This window comes from Tachypleus tridentatus, chromosome 7 (genome assembly GCF_004210375.1).
Source record: "Tachypleus tridentatus isolate NWPU-2018 chromosome 7, ASM421037v1, whole genome shotgun sequence".
Classification (NCBI taxonomy): domain Eukaryota; kingdom Metazoa; phylum Arthropoda; class Merostomata; order Xiphosura; family Limulidae; genus Tachypleus; species Tachypleus tridentatus.
Genome location: NC_134831.1, coordinates 7633441 through 7645485, shown reverse-complemented (window position 1 = coordinate 7645485; position 12045 = coordinate 7633441). Strand labels below are relative to the sequence as shown.

General features: G+C 34.7%; 1 protein-coding gene across 1 annotated transcript in view; it reads right to left on the bottom strand.

Annotated features, from left to right (window-relative positions):
• LOC143254923 (polycystin-1-like) overlaps positions 1–12045 on the bottom strand; it is a 106266-nt gene that overhangs the window by 48730 nt on the left and 45491 nt on the right. The window contains exons 4-10 of the mRNA XM_076509834.1: positions 11408–11721; positions 10146–10341; positions 5806–6423; positions 5473–5652; positions 3820–4067; positions 773–929; positions 317–405 (exon numbers count right to left, since the gene is read on the bottom strand). Of these exons, the coding sequence (XP_076365949.1) occupies positions 317–405; positions 773–929; positions 3820–4067; positions 5473–5652; positions 5806–6423; positions 10146–10341; positions 11408–11721 (1802 nt within the window). The remainder of the gene's footprint in view (positions 1–316; positions 406–772; positions 930–3819; positions 4068–5472; positions 5653–5805; positions 6424–10145; positions 10342–11407; positions 11722–12045) is intronic.

Here is a 12045-nt window from a genome sequence, read left to right as displayed (position 1 = left end):
CATAAGTGTATTCATAAATAACACATTGTTAGAAGGATTCACGTACTTAAGTGTATTTATAAAAAACACATTATTAGAGGGATTCATCTGCATAAGAAATAGGTAAAAGATACAATAATACATTATTCGGTTATATTTTATCATTAAGCATCTATTCTTCTATTATTAGACTTAAACTGAGAATCTTCAAGGATTTCTTACCTAGATCGGTATAAACAATACATCTAACATTAAACAAGGAGATTCTTTTATTTATCCATTACTAATGATGTGTATTATTTCAACGTATAAGTTTTAAAAATTCAGTTACACTCACTTCTGGGAAGTAATAGGCTACATCTGTTTCTCTACTGTTTACCAACACACTTCCATTAGCCAGTTCTATTATAAACATCTCCACGTTTCCTAGAAGTAAAAACATTATGATGTAGTTTTCTAATACAAACTTCATTACTGATGTACTAAACTAGTGTTTATAGGTTAAAACACCACAAACACTACGATGTAATTTTCTAATACTGACTCCATTACTGATGTACTAAACTAGTATTTATAGGTTAAAACACCACAAACACTGTGATGTAGTTTTCTAATACTGACTTCATTTCTGATGTACTAAACTAGTATTTATAGGTTAAAACACCACAAACACTGTGATGTAGTTTTCTAATACTGACTTCATTTCTGATGTACTAAACTGGTATTCAGAGGTTAAAACGACATGATTATTATTGTATCTGATATCAACAATGTTTAACGTGACATATATTACCTGAAGATACGTTCATGAAAAATGTAATATTTCGATCTGATGGGAAAATGTTGCGTCGTGGTCCAAACCCAGGAATGTACTCCATCCCTCCAAAAGGAATGAGCGGGTTGTGTAAAGCTGTCACAGTAAGGTTGTTTATGTACTGAGCGATTTCCACCTGTCCATAATATTAAAACATGACAAATGAAGTAACAAAAGTTTGTTGATCTGTGGAACAGCTGTTAATATCTAGAGGTTAACACCTGATGGCGTCTAATGCGTTTCTTGACAGAAGTTTAAATTACGTTTCTTTGTGGACAACTATTTACATCTAATTTGTTTCTTGATAAAAGTTTATACACGTATATAGAATTTATCTGCGAAGAACGTCGCGATGACAAGAGATCCACCTTCAGATGACGTAAGAAGGTCGAAACGTTGTTTTATACTTTATTTTAGTTAAAGTTTTAACACCCATACCAGCCGTTTCCAAAAAAAAACAACATACATATAGTTTGTTTGTCTAGAATGTGTCGATAAATTTTATCGTTTTTTACTCCTTTGTGGATAACTCTTCATATATAGTTTTAGTTTGTTTGTGAATAATTGTTGGTGTCATCTTATACCTTTGTCTGAAAGTGACCTTTCAAATTTCCATCATGTGATCTGCTGTTATTGATCGGTTTGATGTGTGGAAAATCAGGTTATTTGTCTCTTAAATACACATAACTATTTGATATAACTTGATTACGTTATGTATATTGCACTTGTTTTCACCTTTAAGTCCGTTTTTTTTTTTACTTTTAATTAACTACATGAAAAAACGCCGAGATTGTCCATGTAGGTTTGGTTTGGTTTGTTTTGAATTTCGTGCAAAGCAACTCGAGGACTATCTGCGCTAGCCGTCCATAATTTAGCAGTGTGAGACTAGAGGGAAGACAACTAGTCATCACCACCCACCTCCAACTCTTGAGCTACTCTTTTACCAAATAATAGTAGGATTAACCGTCACATTCTAATGCCCCAAGGCTGAAAAGGTGAGCATGTTTCGTGTGACGGGGATTCGAACCCGAGACCCTCGGATTACGAGTCGAGTGACTTAACCACCTAGCCATGCCGAGCCATCCATGTAGGAATTAGCAACAAGTTAAACCACAGAGTTTACTCCATTTTATTAACTATAACGATAACCATGATTTATGTAAGCTTAATGTTTACTTTCTTCAGTTCAGTTCCAATTTCTTCACGAAAAAAAAGTATCATATGTGGGATAGCGGTAAGTCTGGTGGCTTATACACTTAAAATTAAGTTTTGATACCCACAGTAGTTACCCCTTTCGTAGCTTTGCTCTTAACAACAAACAAAGATTAGATGTTCGAGAAACCCAACAGCACCAGAGTATAGAAATATATATACATAAACTTACTCGTACGCTTCGTAATCTGAGAGTCGCGGGTTCGCGCCCGAGTCGCGCCAAACATGCTCGCCCTCCCAGCCGTGGGGGCGTTATAATGTAACGGTCAATCCCACTATTCGTTGGTAAAAGAGTAGCCCAAGAGTTGGCGGTGGCTGGTGATGACTAGCTGCCTTCCCTCTAGTCTTACACTGCTAAATTAGGGACGGCTCGCAAAGATAGCCCTCGAGTAGCTTTGTGCGAAATTCCAAAACCCCCAAAAAAAACATCAAAATAAACTTACTCTAGATCCAAGGGATTTGGTTGTTTGTTTTTTGAATACAAAGCTACACCATAGAAATTAGGTTTCTAGCATTGTAAGCCCATAACATACCAAGGGAAAATAAAAACTCAACTTATTGACAGCCTGAGGGAAAATAAAGAAAAAAGGCAGTGAATAACTCAACAAGATATCAAAAGACAAGTTATCGAATCCAAGAGGGGGGAAAACCCAACTTACTGGCAACCTAAGAGGAAATTAAAATAACAAACAACTAATTTATTGACAACCTAAGGGGCCCCGCATGGCCAGGTGGTTTAAAGAGTACGACTCGTAATTGGAGGGTCGCGGATTCGATTCCCCGTCGCGCCAAACATGCTCAGCGTTGTGACGGTGAATCCCACTATTCGTAGGTAAAAGAATAGCCCAAGAGTTGGCGGTGGGTGGTGATGACTAGTTGTCTTCCCTCTAGTCTTACACTGCTAAATTAGGGACGGCCAGTGCAGATAGCCCTCGTGTTGCTTTGCGCGAAATTCAAACCAAACCCAATTTATTAAACTCAAGGGTATATATAAAAAAACAAAACTTATTGACAATCCAATAGGAAATAGAAAAACCCAATGTACTGACAGTCCAATGGGATAAAGACATTACAATTATAACAACGCCAACCGACTGATCCCCATGAATACATATATCACCAATCGCTTTACTTATAAAACAAACACCGTGAGTTTAAACCCTTTTGTTGGAAGCGCATGCCACGTAAAAGCCTTAGTTCAAAATATACAGTAAATTTTAGTTTTTCTAAAATCGACAGGTACTCACGCAGCAAGTTAAGAACCACAACTATTAATTCGTCAAGTTTGTTTATATTCAAACAGTTTCTCAATGTTTTATTTCCCCAGAAATGATGTGTAAAAAAATATGTTTTCCCCCTGTATGAGAAGTGGTAAAAACACATCTTTTTCGTACAGGAGAAAGACTGAATAAACACCTGAGAATTCGACACGTTTTATTGTTGAGCACGTGAGAAAATTTGAAGATTTATTTGTTGCGTGCACCAGAAACTTTAAAACGTCTTTTCACTGTACACATAATTTAAAATACATCTTTATTGAACACGAAACCAAATTTAGAGGCTATTTGATTTGAACGTAACAAAACGTTTCATTGTTATTTACATACGAAGATTTTAAAACACTGGTGATTTCAAGGTACGCGGAAGTTGTTAGAACACATGTTTCTGTGTGTAATAATACAAACGCGAAAGAAGGAAATAAATAAACCAATTGTGAGCTTATTTACTATTGTGATACTAAAACTATAATTTGAAACAGAATCAGTTTAAGTATATATATATATAGTTTTCTCTTCAGTTTAAAATAATCTCACCTGAGTTTGGAGAATTTGGTAGGACACCACGTTCGATATATTCACTGTGAGGAGATACAAGCCCTCTTGGGTGTATGTGTGATTAAATGTTCCTAACCAGTTAGAACCAGAGTTAGGGATATTAAACATAAACGTGCTGTTGTCTCCGAAATTGATAAAAGCTGTAGCATTAGTTGGAAGCAGAAGGTCGTCCGAACAGGTCAAATTGACTACTAAAATAGCGCCAGGAGTCATCTCGGTGATGTTTTCTAAATAAATAAAATGGAAAAATAAAAATCAAAGCAAGAAGAAAACAACAAAAGTCATCTGGCAAGTAGTAAGATAAAATTAGAATAGGAAAAGTCCCAATGTCTTGTAAAGAATCAATACGCTGTATTGAAACGATTTAGGTATGTCTTTGCAGCCCATATCACCACAACTAAATAAATAATCATGGCCCTGCAGCTTAGTTTCCACAGTAAGAGGCTCCTTTGTAAGGTTTTCATTTTCATCGCGCACAACTCATACCTGTAGGCTTTCCATTACCCTCCTAAAGTACAAGAAATACAGTTTCTCAGCACCTGAGTGAACAGTCCAATTGTAAGTGAATTCATAGGCGCTATTTCCTATGAATTAATCGATGTGTATTTGAATAAAAGAGCACGAATATCCATTAATTCTCCAATTGCTTGACTTAATTGACAGTTGACCTGATATGATATTTGTGGTGTGTTGCTTTTGCAGACAGAGATTCTTCATTAAGTTGTGTGCTGTTTCTGTCTATAACAGAGTTAGGCATTTGTTTTAACATTGCCACAGGACTTGTTGCGGGTCTCTTTCTGGATGATCCTACATACACCAAAATGATCCATATTCTTTTGTTTTCAATGCTATTAAGTACAAGGGATGTTCCTTTATTAGAAATTCGAAACTGTAAATCTGAATACATTTTTTAAAAATCTGTGTTTACGAACATCTTGCATGGGAAATGGGTGACATACACCAAAATGTGTTTTCAATGCTATTAAGACAAGGATGTTCATTAGAAATTCTTGAATACATTTTTTAAAAATCTGTGTTTACGAACATCTTGCATGGGAAATGGGTGACATACACCTTTAAAAAAAACCATTAATTTCTCAATGGGATCAAGTTACGCATCGCCAAACAACGTCAAAACATACTTCTAATACATTCTGTTCCATCATGACTTTATATCAGCCGTGCTTATTACGTGACTTGGTGATTTTCATGTTCAGTATCATATTAGCATAAAGTAGTTAACCATTTTAATGCCTACATTCTTAGTGACACTTTCACTTGATTCAAAATATAATTACATGAACACAAACTGTATTATTTTGTGTACACTACCTCAACAAATTGAATATCTTGGAGGAAAAACGATTACCCATAATGCTAACTTCTGGAAGATGTGTATTGTTCTACAAATCCTTACAACGAATGTTTTTTAAAAGCTTGTATATACGTGAGTTGATGCTAAAGGTTTAAGTCACTGTGTATCACTAAACTCTACTGTAATGTCTGTTTATTTTGTAAAGGTTTAAATCACTGTTATTAATGTGCAAAATCTATAATAGTGTTGTTTGCTTCCTAAAGGTTTACGCTATACTTGTAATTATAAACTAAGAGACAAAACGTTAACATTCTTACTCGGTAAGAGTCGTGGAGAATCAGTGTCAAGAAACCAGGTTTTCGGGACTTGTTGTTGAGCCATCAATTTGTGACTAGACGTAAGGTTCCCGTGTAAGTTACCAGCAGTTACTCTAATCACATACACACCAGGTTTAGTGTATTTGTACGTTTTCTTGAAGCGTTCGTTTGGGCTCACAGCTGCAGAAATAGAAAAGTTTGACTGTTTTTAATAGTGTTCACATGCAAAGTAATACATATATATTAATTAATTGTACTTGGAATGTTAATCATCTTATTATTTTCTATTTACGACGATTATTTATAAATTTTATATCATAACTTAATGTCTACCTCGTATCATCTCACTCTTCACAGTTCCGTCCCCAAAATCCCAATCCAAGCTCACTTCGCTGCCAGAACCCAAAGAGACTTGTATCTCCAAATCTTTGCCAACAGCGACATCTGGCGGAAATACATTTAACTGAATATTTTTTATCGGTATTTGAGAATAAATTGTCTTTCTTCGCGTGAAAGTTTCAAGAGAATGGCGGGTATTTATCTCGAGAGAGAAGTTATAGCTGTTAGTAGCTGGGTAGGAACCTTGGAACTTCAACTTCAGAGGAGTGGCAACGATTCCCTGGAGGAAGTGCTTAACCTTGTGCCCGTGATTTAACCCTTCACTTGAGACGGTTACACCATTTGGTATAGTGTCACGAATTAGATCAGACTTTTCGTGTGACGTCACTGGCCTCTGAGAGAGCTTGATGTGTGATGATGTAAACGCCAGTAAATCGCCTGGTAAAACATAATAGGCTGATGACAAGGAGTAGTAAAAGTAGCCAATCTCTACTGAAAGCGGGATCACGTGCTCTTTCTCGTAAGTCTGGGCCCTCTGTCCTGATCTGGGGGACACAAGGTTAACTGGCGAGGCACGCAACTTTGACTCTGAACACAAAAAGTTTGGGATGACTCACAACGTCTTGTCGCTAGGGGCGTTCTGCAAATATCACCTTGGCAACTTGGTCTTAGTACCTGTAACCGGGAAACAACAAATCGCGTAACTTATGTCATTCATCACTAACCTATAGAACACAGAGAATAAACACCACTGAAACAAAACTGAGTGAATTTTTGGTTGGAAGTCAATGTGGAAGAGATCGGTTTACATAAGTTCTTGAATTATGGCTTATTTTCAACAATTGTTACAATTCGATTCTTTCATATAATTTGCTCCAATAATCGCTGTTAGTTTGTTTTCAGCGTGTGTGCTACAATTAACTTAGTAATTTACATTCACTTTATCAATCTATCTACTAATCATTAGTTATTGACCGACTGACAGTTTATCTTAGCTGGAACCAAATTACAGATTTTATTCGACTTTGCTCAATAGAAACGTATTGCTACTAGAATATTTCAATAAGATTTATGGTGTTTCAAAGACATTTCTATTAATGAATGTTAGATAACCAGTAGCACCAGAATAAAGCCAAATATAAGATCAATATTTACAGCAACCAAGAGCCTGAAAGTAGAGTCACAGATGTGATTCCTACATAGATAACATTAAGCATAGCCAAAGTTAGGATCATTACATAAACAATATAATCTGAACCATATTTAGGATCATTACATAAACATAATCTGAACCATATTTAGGATCATTACATAAACAATATAATCTGAACCATATTTAGGATCATTACATAAACAATATAATCTGAACCATATTTAGGATCATTACATAAACAATATAACCTGAACCACAGTTGTGATCGACACATGATCAATGATCAGTGACTCCGATAGACTCATTACTTAATATTCGTTGATTTTGTCAGTTTTAACAGTTTCATGCCAGATCAGTATGGATGTTACCTGAATAATACCTTTATTTTGTTTTGAAGATGTAACAATTATTTAATATATCATGTAATTAATTCAATTATTTGCTCAATATTATACTCTTACCCAGACTTCAAAACTTCCAGACGTTATAGCAAAACCGTGTAAAGCTACCAGGGTTCCCTTCTCATTGACCACCGAGTCTGGAATGATGACAAACTTGTACGTGTAGATCACCGACGTCATCTCATCAGTACGATCCTGGGGACCGTTTTACCCATCCCAGACATCAGAACATCTGCAGTTTAAATCACTTTCCTTAATAATTATGAAACTAAATTATGATAAATTATCCATATATTTTTTGGTTATTTAAATATACAATCTGGGAGAAACGAAAGATATAACTGGTGTATGTGTGTGTGTGACAGACAAACTAAACGGAAACTGTTATTAATAAATTAGAAACTTGTGTGAAACAAAACAAAAAAATCAGTTTATTGAACTAGATATTAATAATTAACAAAGAGATAAACGATCCGTATTTTCTTTTTATGTGGATGAGAAAGTAAAGTTGTCTAGTAGGTAGAATAAAGTAAGTATTCTAGATTATAAGAGAGACGAATCGGATTCCAGTTTGATTGTTCTTCCCTTATTGAAGGAATACAGTGAATTTCATCCGTCAAAAAGCTGGAATTTTTATATCGTATAATGAAAGATCGACCCCCTGAATTTTATTTGTGTAAGTCTAATGGAGTTTAACTAATTGTTGAGAAAATGATTCTCAGGGGGTAACCAAATATTGACGAGACTGAAACTCCTAATCCTTTAGTTCTGCAACAAAGATTGATAAATATATTGAAAGGATGTGAAAGGCGTCATCCTTCAGAACATATGGATTTAGAGGTGTTCAGATTCAGAGGTAAAGACAATACGAATTATGGATTTTGGTATGATTAACGTACGAGGATATTCAGAACGACCCAAAAGTAACAAACCTCTGACGTACTGTTACTAGTGTAATGTTGTTGTTTTTTTCAGTTATGTACAAATGGTCGTGGCAGGGGTTCACAGAATTAGTTAAATATCTTTAAATTAACGTACTATATACTAGTAGTTACATATATGTGTTTAACCTGTGTGGTGTGGAGAGAGACTATTAGCACGAACTAGGTTTCATCTTCACATATTCTAGGCCTAACTTTTTGATCTACCTAAATAATTACTTAATTATGTTAATTTTTATATGCAAAAACGGCTCGTTTGGGTTGAGAAAATATTTTACATAGAAGAGCGAACAACGTTTCGACCTTCTTCGGTCATCGTCAGGTTCACAAAGAAAGAGGTAACTGACCGGAAGCTGACCACATCTTTGAAAGGGGTTGTGTAACTGAGTGTCGGAATGTAGAGGGCGGTGTTAGATGTTTGAATATATAATTTTATTTATTTTATTATATTAATATAGGTATAAAGGCGTTCCTTTATATTGGTTGATTTTGGGTTTAAGTTGTTGTATAAGTAAGGCTTCTTTAATATTGCGTTTGTTTATGTTTGTTTCTTTATCTGTACCAGTATAGTAGTGGATGTAATGCTGTGTTAATTGCTTGTGTTTCAACTTGTGTCATAAAAATATTGGCTAGAACTGGTGATACTGGGTTGCCCATGCTTAGGCATGCTATTGCGAAGTTGAGTCCTTTGTTAAGTAGATGTATCTCGTCTGTGTTTAATTGTCGGTCGGATCTGTTAATTATGAGGTTTGTCAAAGGTTTGTCGTTTTGGTGTCTTTTCTGTTGTTTGCATCTTAGTTTTTCTAGTTTTTTGTTATGGCAGATCTTTTTGTCTCTGTCGTTCTTAGTATTGATTTGGTTTATGTTTCGTTGTATAAGTCCGTAAATCTCTGGTTTAATGCAGCATGCCAGTTGACAAATAACCAACATTTGGCAAAAATTAGTAACAAAATATGACATTCCAGTTAATACCAAATTTATTTAAAAACCAGGCACAAAACTGAGGTCTATACTATGTAAAAACTACACTGACAAACACCACACCAACATTATTTACAAAATACAATGTGATAACTGCCACGACTTCTATATTGGATAAACAAGTAGAAAAATGGAAACCAGATTCAAAGAACATAAAAAGTCACCTTCACACGTTTTCGAACACTGCAAGTCAAATAAACACAACATAACCATAGAAAACACTCAAATACTAAATAAAGAAACAAACATAAACAAACGCAAAATTAAAGAAGCCTTACTTATACAACAACTTGAACCCAAAATAAACCAATATAAAGGAACGCCTTTATACCTATATTAATATAATAAAATAAATAAAATTATATATTCAAACATCTAACACCGCCCTCTACATTCCGACACTCAGTTACACAACCCCTTTCAAAGATGTGGTCAGCTTCCGGTCAGTTACCTCTTTCTTTGTGAACCTGACGATGACCGAAGAAGGTCGAAACGTTGTTCGCTCTTCTATGTAAAATATTTTCTCAACCCAAACGAGCCGTTTTTGCATATAAATTTCTCAACAAGTGAGTTTCTCGGCATCACTGATTATATTAATTTTTGTTTATTTATTCACGACACAAGGACTTGAGATTGTTAGATGGTTCTAATAATTCTCTGCTAGTACTTGAAGTTCGTTTTTCAATAAATTATTTATCAATAAGTTTAGTGCTATTTTGTAACCTTTTGTGATAAAGAGTTAACTTATATAATTGGACGAAAGGTATAATATAGTTGAGCTAGTCGTGTTACGAAAAATGTTAATTTGTGTAATATATGCTTTTTGTTCCAGATAGTCAATCATAAACTGAAACTTACCCGGAAGTCCAGAAGACTGCTTTCCTTTACCCATTCCACGGTCCACCGTCATGGTAATATCACTTCCAGAAAGAAGTGTAAGGTCACAAAAGAAGGTCTCGTTGGGTTCCACTACACTAGGACAGTCGAAAATGACATCACTATTCGACAATGTCGTCACAACTCTTACGGAAGTACCGCTGACTACGTCATATCCCTGTTAGCAGTGGTAACAAAAATTTCAATTTCATACAATAACTTCGGTTAGCTTTAAACAACGGAATCATTGTAGAAGTATGAAAGGTGTAATAAATAATTACATCGATACAGAGACAGTTTTTATGATGTATAATTGTATAATTCTTTGTTTGTGGTAAATAATTGTGATAACTTTACGTCTTATTTGCTTTTCTTTAGTGACCAAAATAACAGGTCATGATTACTAAATAATATTTGTAGATCCAAGGCTGACATATAGAAAAATGTTAAACAGTGTAAAATAGATTATCGAATCCATGAGTCCTCTGTTCGCAGTTACGACTACACGACAGCAACTAACCTATAGTCACATATCTGTTGATATGATAAAGGTGAAATGAAACTTATTAATATTCAATACTTAGTAATTATGGATACTAAACAAAGGTCAGCTGAACAGCAATATAATTTATAACACGTCAATTCTTTCTTTGAAATATATCAATCATGTTAAACTGTATGATACATTTGTTACCATGTTAACTTATTTAAAACATTCATTATCATGTTAAACTGTTTAATGCATTACTCTCCATGTTAACATATTTAATACATCAATTACCATGTTAAACTATTTAACACATTTATCACCATGTTAACTTATTTAATACATTTATTACCATGTTAAACTATTTAACACATTTATCACCAAGTTAACTTATTTAATACATTCAGTACCATGTTAAACTGTTTAATACATTTATCGCCATGTTAAACTATTTACTAACTGTATCATCCTGTTAGATTATTTGATGTGCTTTTTTATAACATGTTATGATATTGTTCCAATGTTACAGAGATTTTTCACAAAAATGAATTCCACACCAAATAACAAAGTTTTTATACCAAGATGGTTAAACAACAGAGTTATGTTTAATGGACACAGATATAAGAGTTGTTAACACATATATCTTCATCGTACAAAAAACCGATACATGTAACATAATGGTATCATCATCAAACAACAAAAATCACACAACAAAACTGATACATGTAATATCATGGTACCATCTTAAAATTGTTACCTCCACAGCTCCAGCTGGAGTTCCTATTACGGTAATATTATAAACTCCTGGAAGATGGTACACGTGGTGGAATACTGTCGTGTTGTTTCCCAACAGGGTTCCACTGTCATCTCCACAATCGACAAGAAGGTCAACCCTCTCAGCTTCAGTTGTAGCCTTGATGTCAAAGGTTACAACTTCTCCTACACGTACCACCGGTGCAGACGGCTTTACGTCTAGGTCAGATATGGGTTTAATGACATGTGCTCGGAAGACTTTGGTATAATCGTCATGTCTACCGCACTCGATGTCCGGTTGTACCAGTAGGGTTTCAACTTTTGTAAAGAGGAATAAGCAGTGGTGAAACTTTAAAACATCGGATTATTTCTACATCTTCATCGAAATATTATTTATTTGAGATGATTAAGTACGTGTGAGATTTAACGATTATCTTTTCAACATGTTAAAAACTAGGGGAGGTCTAGTTCAAGGTTGGTCGCTGTGCGGCGGACCAAGGTTATGACACTTAATGTTTACGACCTATTTCTTTTCTGTTCTTTCGTCTTTGTACAAAACACGAGAAAAAAAATGACAAAAGTACCTATAAGAAAAGTGGAAATTCAATTTGAGAATGACAGCAGCGACATCTAGCAGCAACT